This window comes from Haemorhous mexicanus, chromosome Z (genome assembly GCF_027477595.1).
Source record: "Haemorhous mexicanus isolate bHaeMex1 chromosome Z, bHaeMex1.pri, whole genome shotgun sequence".
In the NCBI taxonomy this organism is placed as follows: Eukaryota; Metazoa; Chordata; class Aves; order Passeriformes; family Fringillidae; genus Haemorhous; species Haemorhous mexicanus.
The window spans coordinates 52972692-52994244 of NC_082381.1; the positions used below are offsets into that span (position 1 = coordinate 52972692).

Below are 21553 nucleotides of genomic sequence, written 5' to 3' on the forward strand. Positions count from 1 at the left end.
CTCTTGTCACCTGCTATGATTCATACTTGTTCCTCCTTGAAAAACAAAATTAATCCCATTGGTCTAGGGCAATTAAGTCCTTGGATCCTAAACATCTTAGCTAAACATCATCCAAACAGATTGCTATGCAACAGATTACCTTTCCATGGCTGATGTACCCTGCTTTCTGGAGAGATATACTAGGTATGTGGAAAAATGCCCATTAGTACATGTGTTAGGTGTTTGTTTTTTTTTTTTTTTTCCTTTAACAGAGAAATACTAACAGATTTGGTAATAGGCAAGACTGATAACGAGTAATAGATAAGCTGGTAACTTCAAAGTACTGACTTTGCTATTAGGTATGGAGTACTAGTACTAAAGGCTAAACATGGAATTATAGATGTTTTATGGCTGTGGCCCAGACAGAATGAAGACCACTGTGGTACTCTGTGAAATGATAGCTGTTTCAGCTGAGAATAGAGACATGTTCACCTTATTGCAGGGAGCAAAGATTTTCTTGTAAAGCAACTGTCACTTCATTGCCCTTAGTTAAGGGAAACCTTTTAATCCTAGGAAGAAGCCATCCCAGAACTTCTCTGGAAGCTTCTGCAAAACTATATAGTTTTGGGTGTGTCAAGTATCAGACTTTGGTCAAGTGGAGTGCTTCATGTCAAGAGAGATGAGGTGTTTTACAGGCCTAGATGCCATCATGTATTTTCCATGTGTCTGTCAGAGGTTTGGAAGGAGGTGTTAAAGCTGGCTAATTATGCTTAGATTCCCAAATCACCTGTCTCCTGAGACATAAAACCAGAGGGTTGATTTTGTATCCCTATTATTATGTGGCTGATGTAGAAAGATCAGCATATCGTAGTGTCTTCTTAAAAGAACTCAGAATTATGGGAAGGTTCGGGAAAAGGCTTGGCAGAGAGTAAACAGTTTTCGTCTGACTTAAGTGAGTATCTTTGTTCAGCTTCAATACGTGTGATTTCATAGAAGGCCTAATGATTCATAGTAGTGAATCATTTCTTGTTTCTTCTGTCTTGAAACATTAAAAAAACCCCAACTAACCAAGAAATATCTTTATGGGTTAATTGTACAACAGAGATGGACAGGAGCTGTTTAGTGTCTCTTACATAATCTGTGTTCTTGTCTGGGTGCTGATTTTGGTTTTGTGCAGCTGTGCTACAGTGACTGAAGTTCCTGTTTTTAAGGAAGACTGTGGAAACTATATAGGTGTAGGTAGCTTGAGGGTTAATTATAATAGTGGTTCTGAATTATGGTCAGATGTATGGGTCTGAAAGGCTGTAAACACAGATATCACTGAGTAATGAGAGAAAAAAATCCCTTTACCCCACCAGGAATCCAGGGTTTAGGTTGACATGACAAAATGGGAGATACAGAAGTAGAAGATATATGAAGCTGTTGAAAAATGGGACTCAAACTCTTTGTCCTGCTGTAATCTCTGTTGATTTCCCCGAAGGATTGTTCTGTTCTTTACTGCTTCCTAACCTTGTTCTCCAGCTTTTCATGGTTTCACAAATTTGCTGTTCACAAGATCACATTTTTTGATCTGTTTTTTTTTTTTTCCTTGTTAGCATTATTTTAATTCTCTTTCAATATGGATTTTAGAAGTCTGTACTTTTTGTCTCCATTCGTACTCACTTCTGTTTTAGTATTTCTTTCGTATTCCTGATGGTACATTTCTGTTGTTTTACCTTCTAATAGGCAGATTAATTGATCATGAAAGAAGCATTTTTCTTCTGCTCCTGCTGCCTTCATGTTATGCTGCTTGATAATTTGAGTAATAATAAATCTACCTTTTAAAGGCTTAATCTTGGAATTAATGGATTTCAAAAATGCTCTGCTTATTAATGGACTATATACAAGGACCAGATTTGTGCCTAAATGTGTGTACAGATTAGGTGCTTTAGACATGGCAGGTGTCCTAGAGCAGCTAACAAAATCTCTTTCCATGTCTGGGCTTGTATATTACGTAATTTATATTTGCAGTAGTATGAAAAATGGGTAATATTTTGTTACTTTCTTCATCGTCTGAACTTAATATAATCCTGTATAGTAGTTAATATGTCAAACCCCCTAAAATGCAGTTTTTAATCAAAATACTTTTACTCTGTAGACAGAAATCGCGAAGAGATTGAATACAATTTGTGCACAAGTCATCCCATTTTTGTCTCAGGAAGTAAGTAAAACTGTTCAGCTGTTAAAGTGTGATTATGTTGTTTTTCTGTTTGCAAATTAGCTAGTTTTAAGATGTTAATTTTATCACAATACACAAGTGTAAGGAACATCTGTTATAGCTGAAGTGTGCAAACCCCCTGCTAATTTGATCTAACAAATCTGAGTTCAAACTAGTGACAATGGCTCAGCCTTTCATTGCCTGAGGAGAGTGGTAGTCTGTAAAACAGTAGCAATACAAGAAAATGCTTTTGTTTCTAATAATGGTGATTGTTTATTAGATATTCAGTTGTCAAGTGTAGATCTAGTGAAATAAGCATGCTTATGTTCTCTACATAATTTATATCAATGATGAGTGTTTAGCTCCTATGCAAAACACTATTTAAGTTTGTAGACCTACATTTCATCTGAATGACTGTGATTTTAGCATGTTGTGGGCAGCTTTTCCTTGTTTGAAATTTCAGTTTGTTTTGCTATGTGGGAACAGAAGCTGTAAATGAATGCTAAAATTGAAACTAATGTGAAGTTGACATTGTCCTGTCAGCTCAAGTAAAAATGATTATTCATTTGCCAGACAACTAATAATGAAGGGACTTAGGGGACGGGAAGAGATAAGCTGGCTGCCTTCAGGTCTCTTCTTTCCTTTTGAGCAGGTGAAAAATAGGGCATTGTTACCTTTTGCCTGCATGAGATATCTTGCAATGGGTATTGTGGGCTTCTGCAGACAAACTGGTTATTCGAGTATTTGTGATCCTGGTTTGATATGGTGTGGTAATACCTTAACACAGATTCCTCCTTATGCCCCTTCTTCTTTCAACAGCATCAGCAACAAGTGGCCCAAGCTGTAGAACGTGCCAAACAAGTGACCATGGCTGAATTGAATGCCATCATCGGGGTACGTGGCCTTCCAGGTCTACCTCCTACAGTGTGTATAACTTGCTTTCATATCTTACTGCTTTGCTATTTTTAAAACAAACTTAATATTTTGATTTCTAAGGTTGTTTTGATGCCCAATGTTGCTGAAGTGTTTTTGCTTCACACGGATTTTAGCAGAGATAAAGGTAGTAGTTTACTTTGTCAGAACATAATTTTGGCCAGTGGTGCTGCATGTAACAAAACTTTCCCTGCAAGAAATAGAGTTTTAGGAGAGTTGCTTGTTTATTTATGGGTATTGTGTGTCAGTTGAGCTAGATACTTTTTCCTCATGCTTTTTGTGACACTTGAGTTCTTGGAGCTTATACAACTATTCATTCTTCTTTCTTTCCCTTTCTTGTGAATCTTTCATGAATTTTAAATTAGCAAGCTACTGAATAGAAACTTCACTTGCTTTTGAAGTAGTATTAATTGTCTGACACAGTGTTCTAATAGCCTTTCACCAAGAATGTGCTTTTAAATATGCTAAAAAAGTTAATACTACTTGCTTGTGACTGGCTGTCAATCACAAGTCATTTGCTTTGTATTAATGAACTTTTTGAACCATACATTCCTTCCACTGTATGAGTTCATTTCCCCTGCCACTAAGTCTGGAATATTTCTCATGTTTTCTGCCCTTCCGACTAAGTGAAAGGAGTAGCCGAAACAAGAACCTGTCCTTTCTGATTTTATTCATATGTGAGCGCCTTGAGCGGATTCAAATTACTCATTTATCAATTTATGTTAATTGCTTGTGAGAAGATGCCCTGCTGGTCTTTATAGTTCCCTCAGACACTTTGTAATGATAATTAGACATGCTGCTGTACGGATTAACAGTGCCATAGTCCAATGACGTCTGCAGACAATGGAACCAGTTAATCCATCTGTGCTTAAAATTACATCCCAACTGGAGATGGAAAAAAAAAAAAGGAGAGAGGGAGGATTAAAAGAATGAGCCTCAGCTTGAAAATGCTCCTTTCATCAGTTTCTCAATTGCAGATCTGCAGTCGGTTTGCCTGTGGTAAGCTATTGGCAGTCAATTAGGTGAAATAAACTGGGAGGGTGACCTTCATTTCCTTTTAATAGCTTTTCCTCCCTGAAATGGGGAGCTTCAGTGGATTTTCAGCTTAAATTTTATTCAAGCTGCTTTATTACACTTGACAGATTAGCTTTGCATAAACATACCCCCCCTTCAAATCTGTGCTGTTTTTCCTTCGTATCAAATTTTGACTGTTACTTAGTTGATTTGCTAATCACATCTTAGAAACCCACACAATTACATCTGTATTTGTCAGAATCTCCTCTATGCTTTGCTCGTGTAATGAATTAGTTTATGAATACCTGGTTTGATCTTTGAAATGCGCCACATGTACATTTGTGGTATTCGATGAGCAAAGATTAGATAACTGTACTTTTTTACGTTTTTTAAAACAAATTGCTTCTTAGGGATGAAAATGGAATGAAAAACCCTTCATTATGAACTGGTTTTAAAGAAGAGTTTATGCAGTGAAAGGAAACATATTAAAACATATTTTTAAGGATTCTTTCTTGCCTTGAAATAGCAAAATTTGGTTTGTCTATGTAGCACTATTTCAAACATGTCATCTGCTTCTTTTTAATGTCCACACAATAGTCTTAAAAGCCATAGGATCTACAAGTACCACATGCAATTCAGATCTTTAGGGCTTTTGGGGAGCAAGGAGGGAAACTCTTTGGAAGCAGAAATAGTAGGCTCTAACATTTTTGTTTCATAATCATCTAAGACTTACCTGAAGAAATACTTTACTGTGTCTTTTGAAAGACTCCTGACTGATGCCATACAAATCCAAAACTGTGAGTGAAGAAATAACCGTGCTGGGCACAAAATTTGTTTGACCACGTAGGTCCATGTATTTACATAATGCCAAAATTAGATGTATGTTCCAGGGCTCTTTTACAGTCCTATTAATCAATAGTTATCTTGTGCTGCACAGTAAGTTTCATGCTTTGACTTTTGCTTGGTTTTCTTTGAAAGGGACAGTGTATGTCCTGGAAAATCTGAATAGCATAAAATCAGGCTGACAATGCAGTGGACCTGTGCTCCCCCTCACTGAGCACTCAGGGTGTCAAGCCCTTTCCCCAGAGGGGAGGACACATCAGAAGCCTGTCTGTTCCTACAAGCGGCAGCTGCACCGAGGGTGAGCACGGCACAGTTTGATAGCAGCTGTCAGTATTGTTCAGGGGCCCCACTTAGTGTAAAGAACAATGGAAGGGCCATGCTGCTAAAGTGCAGTGTCTTTCAAGATAAGAAAAGATATAGTAATTTACCAGTTTAGACACCTATTATGGGCTTGAAAGATCATCAGACTTCTTTTCAGGGTGCAAGTAGGCTGGACCAATCTGTAACAGTAGAAGATGCAATTGAGGGGCTTCTGGTGCCACACGACCTAAAATACAGGCATATGATAATTCTTGAGGAGAGGAGGGAAGTTTCATTTTGCTACCTGGTACTAAATTGCCTGGTTTCTCTTTACTAAATAAAATTTGCATTTTTGCCAGGATTTGCCTTTTTTTCCCCTCTTCCTTTCTGTCCCTAAGGGTCATTGTTTCCTGACACCAGATGATTCAAGAGTTTCCCAATTGGCTTCCTTCAGTTAGAGAAGTTCGTGTTACTTCTGTGCAATATATGAATTCTGGAAGAGAACAAAGACTTTTAAATTACTGGGAAAAATGTTTTGAAATGCAAAATGATTTTGAACTAAATTTATTTTATACTTTTTATTTCCAGTTGAAAAGAGGGAAGCCTATTAGAGGACAGACTGTGAGGATAGAGACTTAGAGTTTCACAGGACCAGGATTTTTCAGAGAATTTGACTACAAAATCAAAAGCCAGTCTTTGGAATAGGTGTATATTAAGCACGTACAAAACAGAATGAATAAATTGACACATTTTTTTAAGAAAGTAATACAGTTGGACTCAGTGAGCTTGCAAGCAGTGCTAATCCTCTGTGTTAATTAAAAATTCTTACTTCAGGAAAAAGCCCTGGATGATGTTTGGTTATTAGCAGTCATACTGCTGGCCTTACACTTATCCTACGTGTTCTTGAAGGCTTTTACTGTCAGCCATGGGTTAGCCATGTGGCTAAACAATCTCCTTTCAATTTTTTGTAAAAATAGCACCATTTAATATTTATTATATTAGAGTAGAACGAAGTAGCAATTTTGCTAGATAAATAATGAACAAAGCAGAAACCCTAACTAAAAGTATAAGTGCCCCCATTAACTCCTTGGCCTTGCTGCAGCTGCAGGCAGTGCCCACTTCTGCAGTTAAGGAAGACTCTAGATCATGGTATGAAAGAATTAGCTAGACTATTATTATAACTTAAAGGCTTGTTTTGGCTTTTTTGTGGGTGGCTTGGGTTTTTTTGTGTTTTGTTTCACTGTTTGCTTGTTTTTTTGTGGGATTGTTTTTGTGAGATGTGTCTAGAAAATAACAGGTTCATGTTAGGGAGTATAAGTGACAGTTAAATTGGTATGTCTAGGTGTGAACAATGGAAGATTAGATTTACTTTCCAATCAATAAACTAGTTTTATGAGTCAAATATGCAAATATCTGAATGAGAAATACGAGCAGCAAACAGGAAACTTTCTTCAGCGCAGTATTTTTGATGTATGATTTCAGCATACCACTGAGAAGCCAGGTATGTCTTGTTTTTCCTGTTGAGGTGTGTTGCCTATGATTTAGTGAAATGTGTGTCTTTTGGACTGACAGTTCTCCCGAGACAGATTGAGTTGTTGGCCTCCGAGAGGCCTCTCCACTGTTGCATGAGGTGATTGGCTAAAGGATTAGCAAGATGTGGGATTATTTTTTCTCTCTTGGCTGTGGTTGCCAGCTATCTCTGGGATTGTAGTGTGTGAAGCTTAAGAGGATGAGGTTAACCTCTTGAGGGTTTATTCTTATGAGTGTGTAGTTAATCCTTAGAAAGCCTATAAATAACTAGGCTGTATGTTTCATTATAAAATAGAAATACAGACTAGAGCAGAAATGAATGCAGAATTTAGTGCAGGGGAAGAGCTAAGCAGCTGTAGCATTACTTTAGATCCTTCTCAGGCATGATCTGCATTATGTGCTGAGGGAGGGGAAATTGCCTAGTTCTTTTAAATTAAATAAAATGAGATCTAGTAAGCACAAGACACTCTCCTCACTTTTAGCATAAACTCCATAACTGCAAGTCTAAATTACTGAACTCTGCAATAGGAGCTCTGTTGTGTAGCAACATCCTGCGTTATTCTTCATATTTTAGAACATATAGAAACCTTAGTTTTATCCTAGGATTCATGGTAGTTACTTTTAGAATAGAAAGGCTCTCAACTTAGTTTATCAGTTTAAAGTAGAAAGCAAGGGAGGAAGGTACTTGTCAGCATGATACTGAATGTTCTCAAAATACCAGTCCCCAAACAATGGTCAGATTTTTACTATTAGTGCCACTGCGCTTGGAGGAAAAATATGGAGGTGGTATTGATATTGGTAGCTTGACCTACTCAAAAAGGAAAATCTGGGAGAAGGTAGGTAAAATATGAAAGAATGGTATTAATCAAACTTGATTTCCTCTTGACATTTCACCCCCACACACCCACTCTCTGTGGACTGATGGGAAATGAAGAATCTTGAAGCAGCAACATAGAGGAAGGTAGTATCTAAACAAGGAAGGTAGTATCTAAACAAGACAATCTTCTGCAGAAGAAGGTATTCTCAGTAATTTTGGAGAGGGCAAAATTGCATCCAAAAGTCAAATGGAATTGAGTGGCAGGCCAGACCTCCTTTGTCTTCCAAGGCTTCATGTGAGTTGAATGGAAAAAGCTTCGCCTTGGTTCTTGCCCAAAAAGAAAAACAAAAGAACTTCAGGTGGCTCACATCAAGATCTAGTATCTAAACTGCAAGTCAAAAGTGAGACCAAGTATACAGCTGCAGATTTGTGAAGCCGAAGAGCTTTTGGGAAAGGAGTGAAAGTATGACAGTTGAACAAAAACATTGCTAACTAGTTTCTAAAAGCTGGAGATATGCAGCTGCAAATGTGAATGCAGAGAGAAGGCAGATTCTTACAGGACAACATGTGGGGTACCAAATGTGAGTTGGTACCTCTTGCTAGATTCCTTTTATTGAGTGTGTTGGGGATATAATGTGTACACTATGAATGCTATAGATCTCAAAACTGATCTGTTTCTCAGCAGAGGTGAAGTAATTTTGGTGGTAAAATGTGTTTATGATAATTGTGAAAAAAAGAAGTCTAATTGGAGCATGTGGTTTCAGGAAGGGTTAGATAGAAGGTTTTGATATTGAAGAGTTGATTGATTCATTTTGTGTACTTGGCTCCAAATTATTTGGTTTGGCTAGGTTAGAAAGAATGGTTTTGGTGAAATATAAGGGGCTGAAGTTGGATACAAGTGCTGGAATAGTGCAGTTGAAAGCAAGAATTTGCAGAATGTGGTTGGAGCAGTATGCGTATGAATTCATATATGTAATTGGCACAGAGGGTAAGTTATTTAATCCTAGAGGGAAGTACTACTTCCTCAACAAAGTGATTTAACTCACCTCTCTTGATTCAAGTGTATAAGCAGAATAGCTTGTGTGCTTTGAACATAGTGGTAAAGTGGATGGTATTCATAAAAATGAAGTTTCCAAGTAAAAGGAGACAAAATGAAGAGATGTACATAATTTTTCTCTCTTACAAATGTCTGCTTTGCTTTCATACTTAGTGAGATATGTGGGGGAATTGGAGTAGATAAAGAGTGAGTAGCCTGAGATAAAATATGATGTAACCTTCAGTACTTGTCTGGAAAGCCATTGGAAATGTGGTATGTTGGGAGGAGGGAGGAGTTGGGTGGGAGAGCTGAATTGGTTGGTGCAGACAAGAAAAATTCAGCTTGGACTGCATATGAGGAGACATGAAATGTAAAGAATTTAGTTGAGTAAGGACGAAGGATGGTTATGTCCATGGAGCTGTCCCATCCCAGCATGAGTATGAGTAGAGAAAGTTGTTGGGAGTTAGTATGTTGAACAATGTAGAGCTGCAGGTTGGCCTGCTTTGCAGTAAAAGTGGTGCAAAGAATGAACCATACAGATTTTGAGAAGGAAACGCTGATAAACAGAGGTGAACTAATTGCCACTGGGAGTGATGTGGAGTGCACAGGCAAAACACACCTCTAACTAGGTGCCAGTGTCAATAATGGGGTCACTTGAGAGTAGGAAGGCACAGAGGAAGATGCAGGTGGAGGAAGAAAAGGGGGACACAAGTACTGTAAATATTAAACATGGGACTTGTAGAAGAAAACAGCAACCTGATTGCTGTGTTTTTCATGGAAGAAGAGCAAGACAGACTTGAGATAGGGACTGTGTGGGAGGACTAGACAAGAAGCTTGCTTTCCTTACTCTTGAATAGAGAGAGGCTAGCATAGGCAGTTAGGATAACTTTAGGACATCTTAAAGGCACGACAAAGATGTGTTTTTTCCACAGTGTTTTCCCACAGTAACTCTTCAATATGCATAAGAGTTTCTTTCAATTGCAGAATTTCTGCTCTCTAGTAACTGCATTATTTTTTAATTTTTCAGAGTACTTGCTGAACTACCAAGGTCACTATCTTGTATAACAGTTAATTGCCTGAAATTAATACTCAACTGCCTGAAACAGTATCTCATACTATTTATAAAGGTGCTGGCTAACTGGCTTTTCAGACTGAGTACGTACATGCAGCAGTTGTGAGGAAGTAAAAGCAAGAATTAGCAAAAGTGCTTAAATGCATGTTCAGAAGTAGTTGTTGTTTGGTGTGTCAAAGTTGTTATGGAATGTAGAGCAAACATTCAAGCTTCTGGTCTTAGCTTAGAACACAGAATAAAGATTGGTGCACTGCTTTTCTTATGACTGTCATATTCTTCACTTGTTGGTGTCTCTGAAATGTTTTTGTAGTTAGTAGTGGCCAGGACAAAAGGATAGTGAGTATAATTTCAAATTCTCTATGTAACTTGTGTATTTTAATTTACAAAAAGCCTTGCTGCTTAATAATTTCTGTCATGTTCAGCAAGAGTTAAATTTCTGGAGACTAAAAGAGCCTGGAAGGAAAATAAATACTTTTTAAGATAATCATACGTCAGTAATAAAACCCTCTAGAGTAATATCTGTAAGTCATTTCCAAATTGGTGCATGCTTGAGCTAGTTGTTTTTGGCAACTGTGCAGTAGGAGCATGCTTTTGAAGTGTTGTTGGATGGTGGTGGTATGCTAACAGTAGCTAAAAAGGCAAATACTAGATTTGAGGTTAGGAGGTGAGTAATAGCAAGAATTTATGATTGCCGCAGAAATGAAATGTGCTGGCAGTTTCTGCAGAGCAGAAGCAGTGTGTGCTGACAGCTTCATTCTACAGACTTCAGGCTTGCATCTGAGCCTTCAGAGAAGGCAACGTGTACTTGTCTAAAATTAAAGAAAAGCTTTGTTCTTGAACTGACTTACTTACACTGACAGTGATGGAGGAACATGAATGGTTTCAGAGAACCAGCATTTGTCTTGTCTGGACCAGGAGATTTTAAGGTCATCTTCTGCCATTTTTAGGCTGTGGTTCTGAATTTGTTACTTTGTTTTAGATTCTGGGAAGTCCTTTGGAGGAGACATGTCTTCCTGAGTAAGGATCATTTTTTCTGTGGTGACTCTGACTCTACCCTTCCTGTCCTGTGGCATCTGTTTTTTACAAAAGGTTGTCTGGCTCTTCCATTGGGGTAGTCCCTCTCTTCTGGTTGCCTTTGGCTTTGCTGTTTATCCCTTATTTCTTCAGAATTTAGGCTAAGAAATAAAAAGAGAAACCATCAACAAAATTTTTATCTAAGTTAAAAACAAGGTAAATAACATAATTAATACAAGAACCCTTAAAAACATGGTCTTGTGATTCAGTTCTATTTGTTTTTTTGGGGTATCTTTTGCTATGAAGTGTTTGAGACAGGAATTATTCTAAATGAGCCCTGGAATACGCATTTTTTGTACGTACAAACACACCGAAGAGCTACCTTTTTACATAGAAGTATAAACACTCAATATATGTAACATACACAGTACATATATAGTAAGAGTTGTGTGTAGCAATATGTTAGTGATACATTAAGATGTAAAATACTGTATATATGTCATATGAAGTATGGTGTGTTTGTACATACAAAAAAGGTTAGACAAGCAAAAGGGCTTCTTAAGTTTGTGGGCTGCTTGTGTTGCTCTGCTTGTGCTTCTGGGTCTGCGTGTAGTACAACCTACAGAGTTTTACCTTGACTTGCATTGCCTAAAAGCACAGGGGAAGGAAGAAAACCCTTTAATGTTGGCAAAAGCCTTTGTGTGGGTGCAGCTATGGTAGGGGAGTGTTGCACTTTGGGGAGAAGATGTCACTGAACTGGAAGAATTCCATCTGCTGGCGATGCCCTGCATCCTTGCTGCAGGGCTCTGCCTGCGTGTGGTGGGATGATCCACTCAGGCTCCCCAGCCCAGAGAGGCTGCTAGTGCAGACCTTCCTTGTGCTCACTCCGGTGAAAATGCCAGTCCTGCTGGCAGTGCTATATGATTATTCCCCATATGATAATGGGAAATCCTGCCGTTTAAGAATTATCACTAAAAATTTGTTAAATATTTCATTGCTGGTCTTTAGTAGAAAACAGCCAATGGGCTTATTCACTGGGCGTGGTGGGAAATGATTTGGGAGGGGCCACCCACACCTGTCATTTACTGTTTACAAAAGTGATCTGAAGTGTATTATCTCGTATCTTTCTAATTATGGTGCCTGGGCTTGCCCTCAAAGATGCCAGGAGGAAAGGCAGTGAAACCTAGCTGTTTACAATAAGACAGGAAGGCCAGAGACCATAAGAGTTGCTGCTCAGATTTGTACAAAGGGAAAGATAAGAGTCCTTTATCCCTTGCCACATACAATGGTGATGTGGAAACTAATCAAAGATTAATAAATTACCCTTGAATGTTAATTTTTAAATATTTTTTAATTACATTGGGAAGATTGAAGATCTGTTTCTTAGTTCTGTAAATTACAGTATTAAAATTTAGGTGTGGGGGGATCCTGTGATTCAGCAAAAGTACTGTGTATGTACTGGCCATGTAATTAAGAGCAGCCCAGGCCTTTCTGTTGTTGGAAGAATGTTGTTTTTCTCTTCATGTTGAAAAGTTCGAAATTTCTCGTAAAAGTAGAAAATATTACAGAATGCAAGCCAAAGAATACATATGTACAGAATCAAAGAATGGGTAAGGTTGGAAGGGACTGCAGGGGGACATCTGGTCCAGCCTCCCTGCTCAAGCCAGGTCATCTCAGAGCACATGGCACAGTACTGTGTCCAGATGGTTCTTCAATATCTCCCTTGAGGGAGACTCCAAAACCTTTCTTGGCAACCTGTGCCAGTGCTCAGTCATCTGCACAGTAAAGAAGTTCTTCCTTGTGTTCAAGTTGAATTTCATGTGCATCAGTTTGTGCCCACTGCCTTTTGTCCTATTGCTCAGCACCCCTGAGCAGAGCCTGGATCCATCCACTGACACCCTCCCTTCAGATACTGACAGACACTGATGAGCACCCATCTGTCGTCTCTTCTTGAGGCTGAACAGGCCCAGCTCTCTCAGCCTTTCCTCATATGAGAGGTGTTCCACTTCCCAAATCACCTTAATAACTTCACCAGGTGAAGGCTTTACTAGGGCTTAGTAGAAGGGCTGGATCACCTCCCCCAGCCTGCTGGCACTGCTCTTCCCAGTGCACCCCAGGGCACCATTGGCTTTCTTGGCCACCAGGACACACTGCTGGCTCATGGACAGCTTGCTGTCCACCAGGACCCTCAGGCTCTTCTCTGCAGAGCTGCTTTCCAGCAGATCCACTCCCAGCCTGTGCTGGTGCTTGGGGTGATTCCTCCCCAAGTGCAGGACCCTACATTTGCCCTTGTTAAGTTTCAGAAGATTCCTCTCTGCCCATTTCTCCACCCTTTTGAGGCCCTTCCGAAAGGTTGCACTCTGGGGTATGGCCACTGCTCCATCTCTGTGTCATCAGTGACCTGCTGAGGAGGTGTCTGTCCCTTTGTCCGAGTCACTGATAAGCAAGTTAAACAATAGCGGGGTCATTTTGAGTCTTGGGGTACAGGCTTCCAGTTGGGCTTCATGTTGTTTTGAAGTAGGTTCATGCACTCCTTTGAGCATGTTGCTGGCCCTTCTGTATCTTTTTTTTTTTTTTTTATTTCAATAGTTAGTGACACAAGAGCTTACTTACAGTGGAGTACTTACAGTGGGGCACTGAAATACAGCTTCTCTGTCTCATGTCTTATCTTAGAGCTGAAACTTGTGAAAAAAGGACTGTTTGGGGGATGTATGTGGCAAGCTGCTTTAATCCCAGTATAGCATCAGTTTTCTGTTTTATGAGAGACAATTTATGCAACCCTTTACTGCTTAAAAATGTTGTTGTGCAATTGGTGCTTATTAATGTGGTTTGCGTTGTTTGAACAAGCAAAAACAGGAAATGGGAAAAACTTTGAAGAGCTTTCTGTTCAGAAATTTAACAGACTTGAGTTAACTTACATCTTCTTTCTGATATTTTCTTGGATATTTGCTTTCTGACATAAATTCTCTTCCCACTAAGGTTCTGGGGTTTCATTTGCTTTTTTTATGGGAGTAGAAAATCACTGTGAAGACCCCAAGACACTGCCCTATACCTCCTTTAAGACAGTACCCTATATCTCCTTTAATAAAGCATGAAAAAGGAAGAGGATTTTACCCATGAGACAGTTAGGCCTTTACATAATCATGCCACTGCCGCACAAATTCTGTATGTGTGAAATATACGGCTTTGACTAGCTTTTGCCAGTGTTGTCCTTTTATGGACTTAAATTTCTATAGTACAATCACATTTCATGTGGTTTATAGATGGAAGAGACTTGTCGAAGACACTATTCTTTGTTTCCGAAAGGGCATTCTCTTCCCACATTAGGCAATGTGGCTTTTGCACATAAGGATAGTTTTCAAACTTCTACAAACCCACATTCTTGGCTCATTAGCTAGGCATGCCGTGGTGGGCAGTCTAGAGGTTGTTTACTGTCAGAGAGTGTGGCTTTTTTCCTGTCATAATAAAGGATTTAGAAGATGAGGAAGCAAGGAAAATGGACCAAAATAAATATTTCAAAGTAAGTAGTTAGAAAATTAGGAAATTATAGTAGTACCTGACTTACTTTTCTAAAACTTGTTTAAACAGGGAGAAAACAGTAAGCAGTGAGAATTAGCACATGGTCTCGTGGCAGGCCTGTCACTAGCAGGGAGCTACAAAGTTGATTAAGGAACTGGACCATCTCACTTACCAAGAAAGGCTTACAAACTTGGGCCTGTTCAGCCTCAAGAAGAGATGATTGAGATGAAAATGATGTCCTCATCATTGTCTATCAGTATCTGAAGGGAGGGTGTCAGTGGATGGATCCAGACTCTGTTCGGTGGTGCTGAGCAATAGGACAAGAGGCCGCTGTCACAAACTGATGCCGTGAAAGCTCCATTTGAATATAAGGATGAACTTCTTTACTTTGTGGGTGACCTAGTGCTGAAACAAATTGTCCAGAGAGGTTTTGGAGTCTCCCTCACTGGAGATATTCAAGAACTACATAGACACAATCCTGTGCCACATGCTCTGGTATGACCTGGCTTGAGTAGGGAGGTTGGACCAGATGTCCCCCTCTGGTCCCTTGAAGCCTCAGGCGTTCTGTGATTCTGCAGTCTGCAAATCATAAAATTGGTAAGGTTGCAAGAGACCACTGGAGGTAATCTGATCTACTTGCCCCTGCTTAGACAAGATCACCTAGGGCTAGTTATGCAGGACCATGTCCATACAGCTTTTGAGTATGTTCAAAGATGGAAACTCCAAAGCACCTTGGGTAGCCTGTGCAAGGGCTCGGACAGAAATGAGTGTGTTCTAATGTTCAAGAACTTCCTCTGTGTTAGTCTGCACCCATTGCCTCTTGGCTTTCACTGGGCCATCATTGGTGATGGACTATAAGGGTAAGGGACTGGGGTATGTCATATGAGGAGGGGTTGAGAGACATGGGACTATTAAGCCATTTCTAGACATGTTGTTAGATGCTCTCTGTTTTGTTCATGTCTCATGTAAGGAGAAACCCAGAACAGGACAGGTAATAGTAATCCAGCTGTAGTTCCCACAGTGGTAAGTAGAGAAGGATCCCCTCCCTAGACCTGCTGCAATACTTTGTCTAATGCAGCCTAAGATGCCATTTTCCTGCTTTTCCACAAGGGAGCTTGCTGCTGGCTCATGCACATTTTGGTATGGAAGCCTTTTCTGCAAGGCTGCTTCCTAGCTGTGTGGATTCCAACATATATGAGTTTATGGTATTGTTTCTCCTGGTGCAGGTTATTGCACTTGCCCTTGTTGAACATCATGAGATTCCTGTGAGTCCATTTTTCCTGCCTGCTGAGCTGTCTGTGAATGTTACCTCAGCTGTCTGGTGTATCAGCCACTCTTCACAGTTGTGTACAGTCAGCAAAAGAAATCAAACTCAGACCTTAGTTTTGTAAATTGCTGCAGTGGTACTGAAGATTAGGGCTGAAATAGGTCAGAAGGAAGTGTCTTGTGGGGACTTTTAACACTCTTTGTGTGGTGATATTATCAAGGAAAAGTAAACATGTAGAAGCATCAAGAAGGAAACATGACAGCTGCTGCCAGAGCAAAATTGGGAAATAGAGCAGTAAGCAGTGCATATTTGGTATTTCATAAATAAATCTGTTTACCTATGATAGAAAGGTTTGCATTAGAAGAAACGTTCAAAGATCAAACCAAACTCCTCTGCCAAGGGGACAGGAATGCCTTCCACGAGACAGGTTGCTCAAAATCCCATCCAGCCTTGACTTTGAGCACTTCTAGAGATGGGGCATCCAGTGTCTCACCACACACAAAATAAAAGTTTTGTCATTGTGTCCAATGTAAACCTATCACCTTTCAGTGTAAAACCACAGCCTCTTGTTCTGTAGCTACAGGCCCTGGTAAAAAGTCTCTTTCCATTTTCTTATGGACCCGCTTTGTGTATAAAGATCACAGTAAGGTGTTCCTGGAGCCTTCAGGCTGAACAACCCCAACTTTGTCTTTTCTTCTTAGGAAAGGTGTTCCAGCCCTCTCGGATCATTTCTGTGGGCCTTCTTTGAAACTGCTGTAGCAGGTTAATGTCTTTCTTGCACTGTAGACCCCAAAGCAGGGCATGATACTCCAGTAAGCCTCTCATGATGTAGAGGGAAGAAAAGGAACAGAACCACTTCCTTTGACCTGCTGGCCAAATTCTTTTGATGCAGCCTAGGATACAGTTGGCTTTCTGGGCTTCAGATGCAGTAATCCAGTGATTTATCTTTTAGCACCCTCCAGTCCTTTTCAGCAGGGCCATTCCCAAGCCCTTCATCCCCCCCAGTCTAGGAATTGTCACAAGTCAGTGCCAGACATTGCATTTGGCCTTGAACCTCTTCAGAACCTCCTAAGATGGTCCCACTTCTTAGGCCTGTCAAAGTCCATCTTGATGTCACCTCTTCCCTTAAGTGAATCAATTGCACTGCACGGCTTGGTGTCATCTGCAGACTTGCAGAAGGCACAGTTTTTTCAGTCCCATTTCCTGTGTTGTTGATGAAGGTGTTGAGCAATGTTGGTCGCATTTTGCACTCCTGAGGGACACCGCACACTGTTTTCCACAGAGGTGTGAAGCCATTGATTCTTTGGGTTAAGTTTCGTTGTCTCTTCAGATGCAGTCATCCATCCAGTTCCTCATCCATGTAATAATCCATCATCCCTCAATGCACTATTTCTTTGAGTGGCAAGAATTTTGTGAGGGGCCATATTGAAGACATGCCAGAAGCCTTAAGCAGATGGTATCTTTTACTGTTCCCATGTCCATGAGTGTAGTCACTTTTGTAGAAGAATGTGAATATGTTCTTCCAAGTGATTGTTTGTTGTCCTGAAATGTGTTCTTCCCTATAGCTGAAATACTCTTTGGAAAGTACTTACAGAAATTCAAATGTAAGTATTAATTCACAGCTTAGAGTGTCTATTGAGTTTCCTCCTGCCAAATTTGACTGCGGGTTGTACATACAGGGCTTTTGGTTTTTTTAGGATGAGGGAAAAAATGGAATGTGAAAGGAGCATAGTCTTGAGTTACTTCCTTTTTTGAAAGGTTATATTTGCAATACTGGTTTTAAGAATATTTCTAAACAGTGAGGGAAAAGGTTATTCCTTGATCAACTATCTGTATGTGCTCAGACAGTGTCCCTCTTGTGCTTGTTGGGTGCAGATATTTGATGCAGACTCTTATTTCCTTAAGAAATTCAAGGAAGCAAATGAAAGACCGGAAGATGTTCCTTTGGAAAGGAAGTGAATATGATAATGAAACTGAACACAGTAATATGTGTTTTTCTCTCATGTCTTTCTGTCTGCTTGAGTTTAACAAAATCATGTTTCTTCTGTTTTACAAAAGTTGACATGAAATAGCGTCCTTTACGTTTTAGGTCCCTAAATCACTTGTGTTTTGCAGATATTTTTTCAGAACACCTCTATGGAACTTGGAGGCAACTGTTGATAGTATTACTGATAAGTAGTACTGATAGTAGTACTGAAAAGATTTTGGAAAAATTTTTCTGTGTTTATGTTTCTGTGGTTTTTTTTCCTGTGTTTATTTAGAAAAGCATAAGAGAAGACAGCTCTTGTAGTCTGAGACAAAGCATAATCTTTTTACCACTGTTCATTTATAATCACATCTGAATTTTTAATTCAAGAGACACAGAAGAGTACATCATACATCTGTTTAAGAGCAGAGGAATGCTCTAAGTGCGTAATGATAAGGATTAAAACCCATATATTTAGGTGAAAAAGGTGTCAAAGTAAAACCAGGTGTTTGAGACCTCACCAGAGCTGCTGGTGAGGAGTGGGATTGTAAGAGCTTGTTCTCTACCTTTATGAGCAAGGAGCCTAAGGGAGACCTATCACTGTTTAATTATAGGAGCTCTGTTTCACAAAGACATACTAACTCTGTCTTTGGAAGTCCTTGTCGGAGATTGAAAATGTAATTCCACATTTTAAGTCTTGATTAAAGATCTCTTCATAGCTAGACTTTTCCTAAAATGTGGGAGATAAAAAGCTGTGTTACCTTTAAAATTGTTAGGACATGCTTGGTCAGAGAGAGTAATGCTGTTTATTATATGCTGAGTTTTTGGGTCTTTATGGTTTAGTTATGGAGACACTGGGAAATAAAAATCTGAGGCAATAAAACCTACATGTAAACAGTACAGTAATATGAGTTTGTAATTCCTTTTCTCCCTTTGCAAATATGGAGAACTTCTGGGTTTGCACCAAAATGGTGGGTGAACTACAGATATTTTTAAAATCACTGCTGTGGCTAATTATCTTAAGTGCAGTCAGTTAAGTATGCATCATTGCACTCTTCTCTACCTTCCCACTTTCCTCTGAAAGTGGACACAGCCTTTGCTCTGCAAGTAATGATAATAATTGGTACTAAGACAGACCTGTTACTCATCCTTTTTTGAGCACATTTCTTATGGCAGATGTCTAGTTTTTAATTAACTGCTAATGAACATGCCTAGTAGACCATGATACTGCTGCCAGCCTACTCCGTTTTATATCTCACTGCTGCTAAGCTCTTAAAAGGTTACAGAGCAGGCATTAGTGTCTTTGAAGTGATGGGAAAGTGATTATATGCATAACATAATTGTTTGTAGGATCTACTATGGCAAATGTTTAGTTGCTAAATGCATCTGGTGAACATTGCTGTTATCCCTCTCCCTGGTCTTTATTTTCTTCCTTTGTGTGCAGCACATATTCCTTTTATCCCTTCTACAAAGATAATAGAATATGCTTTTAAAAATTTAAGTTTTTTAAATAAAAGAATATGAACTTCTGGAAAGCATCATCTATATGGATGATCCTATGTCTCTTAGGGAGAACTTCAAACCTGTTATGAATAAATAACACATAAGCAATAAATCAGTATATTAAAGCCCTGAACAGCAATGAACATCAGACAATAAAAATGAAATCATGACATAACTTTGGTGGCTTAAAAGACCATGATCAGGATTTCAGTTTTAAGTCAGTTTCATGTAGTGCCATATTTACAGATCTTTGTGTACCATGCCTGTAAGTAACCATTTGCAAAGCTACAAAAACGTGCAGAGCAGCTTTGCAATGCACTTGCAGCTCTCACACCACACCTTGCCCATTGCTCCCACTGTGTGCAATACCACCAGAGAGCACAGAGCACAACCCTTCCACTCTCAGCTTCAGAACCTTTTATAGAGCATTAATCTGTTCCTCATTTCTCAGACTTTCATAATGTGTGGTATGTAGGCTACAAACCGGAGCCAGGGAAATGGTAGGTAACATGCCCCTGACATTTCTTAAAATGTTAACCTGTGCTTCCTGAAATTGAGTTAACTTGTTTGCTAATTAAACCAAGCAGGAGAGAGATGAATAAGGGTTATCTTCATACACTTCCCAAATGGTAGGGGTTAGAATGGAAACAATTTAACTCCTGTTCCCTGTTTCAACCTTCCCGTGGTGTCTCTGCAAAAGAAGCTAGTTTGAGTTTATTGCTGGAGAAGGGAGGAGGCTTTTCGCTATGAAACAAGTTTGGAAGAAATAAATCACTTTTTATTCTTAGACAGTTGCACATAACACTAGGTAATGTGGGGTGATAGTGCAGCTGGGGACAAGTAAGACCGATGCCAACAAAGCTGCACAGTACTGCTGACTGAAGTTGCCTCAGAGCTAGAGTGCAGATGACTGGCCTGGCTGAAGTGGTCAATGAGGAAGGAGGTGACTAAATCACCATCTCTGAGAGACACTGCCAAAATACCAGATTATCACCTACTTTGAGGAAATGTGGAAACTACTGAAGTCTCATTAAAGTCTGTGTGGAGAGGGATTGTTCTTAAAAGGCTGGATTCAAAAAACAAGCAAAACCCCCAACCAAACCTCTGTAGACCTGTCAGACCTTACAGTGCTCCTTACTGATAGTTCTTCAGTTAAGTGTAGCTTCACTAGCAAAAACTGATTGATATTGTAGAAAGTGGTCTACTGTGTTAACTACTTTAAAATCAAAATGATTCCTAATGCTTCCTTCAAAATGTTGCCTTTTGTAAGCACATTAAATTAGAAGAAGAATAATAAGTTTTCTTTTTACCTTGTTTTCTAAACATACTGAAAAGGGTGATGATCAGATGTACGTTTTGAAGAGTAGACTAGCACAGCTTTTTATGCAGCATTCAAAAATAAATTCCTGGTATGTGGTGTGAGAAGGATTTGGTAAACATGGGGCTTTAGAGAATTGACTAAATGGATTGTGGTAAATTTAAATATTGTCTTGTAATTTGAAATAAGTAAATGAATGCTGCATGACAGCTGGGACAGCATAAAAGTGAAAAATTAGCAAGTGTGGTACAGAGTTCTTGAATGTCAGCCCCTGTGTCTGCATAATTTTATAAACAGCTCAAGGCAAGTCTTGGGATGGGGTTATGAGAAGTAAAAGTGTAGGAGTTCAGTAGTAATATATATATAAACAGTAATAAATAAGTTCATTCATATGCCAGTAGATGTTATACAGGTATTTCTGAAAGGTTGTCTTGAAAAGAAACAGATTAAATATTTCTGTATTATTTTGAGGTTTTTTTGGTGCAATGCATGAAATATTGTAAGCTGCAGTCCAGGTATGACTTCAGTATCTGCCAGCAGTACTGTAAAAATTTTGCGTGCTATTACAGGACCACTAGCATTCACCTGGCCAAAATTGAGTTCATCCCGTTCAGACAGGATGTTTATTTGTCTCCTTTTCTATCTCATGAATTGGATGGCACTCTGGCTTTTTCCTGGTATCTGCCTTGAGCAGAGGGAGAGTGGAGAGTGGCCAGGGTTGGAGAGGATTGTTCTGTCTTCTAGTCACATGTCCAGACACAAGGAGTCAGGAGAAAGAGGCAGAATACCTGTTAACCTGGAGCAGATTATGGGAGCTATGACTAAGCTAAAGGTGCTTTTGAAGCTTCATTAAAAAAAAAAACAAAAACCCTATGCTTAGCATTTTAGGCCAATTAAATTGGTAAACATTAATTAAACCATGTGGAAGCTTTAACTAGAAAATATCTTAATATTTAAACTATGGGGAAGACATTCTAATGTAAAAACTCTGTTTCTAAAATTATTTACAGATTATTTTAGCAGATTGGTTACAGGGTTATACGTCCACTCACTATGATTTTGATCTTGCAAGCTCCTTTTAAAACAGGGTGGAGGTGTTCATTAATACCATGTTTCTTGTTGAGAATTCAATGCTATCTAAAATAGCTGGATTTTCAGCTCAAAGCTAGCTCCTAAACAGTCTTAAGTCATGAATAATTTCCCCTCTTTCCCTTAAAAACCTTGGCTAGAATAAAATGCAAATTA

At 39.2% G+C, this 21553-nt stretch overlaps 1 protein-coding gene across 6 annotated transcripts in view; it reads left to right on the forward strand.

Moving 5' to 3' along the window:
* Window positions 1–21553, forward strand: part of LOC132322601 (transducin-like enhancer protein 1) — an 80281-nt gene that overhangs the window by 19749 nt on the left and 38979 nt on the right. For 4 of the 6 annotated variants that reach the window (XM_059837204.1, XM_059837203.1, XM_059837206.1 and 1 more), the window contains 2 exons: window positions 2117–2179; window positions 2996–3100. The exons of 1 other annotated variant lie outside the window; for it this stretch is intronic. In XM_059837204.1, coding sequence (XP_059693187.1) covers window positions 2117–2179; window positions 2996–3100 — 168 coding nt within the window. The remainder of the gene's footprint in view (window positions 1–2116; window positions 2180–2995; window positions 3101–21553) is intronic. One more of the 6 variants, XM_059837205.1, reaches the window with a different exon arrangement.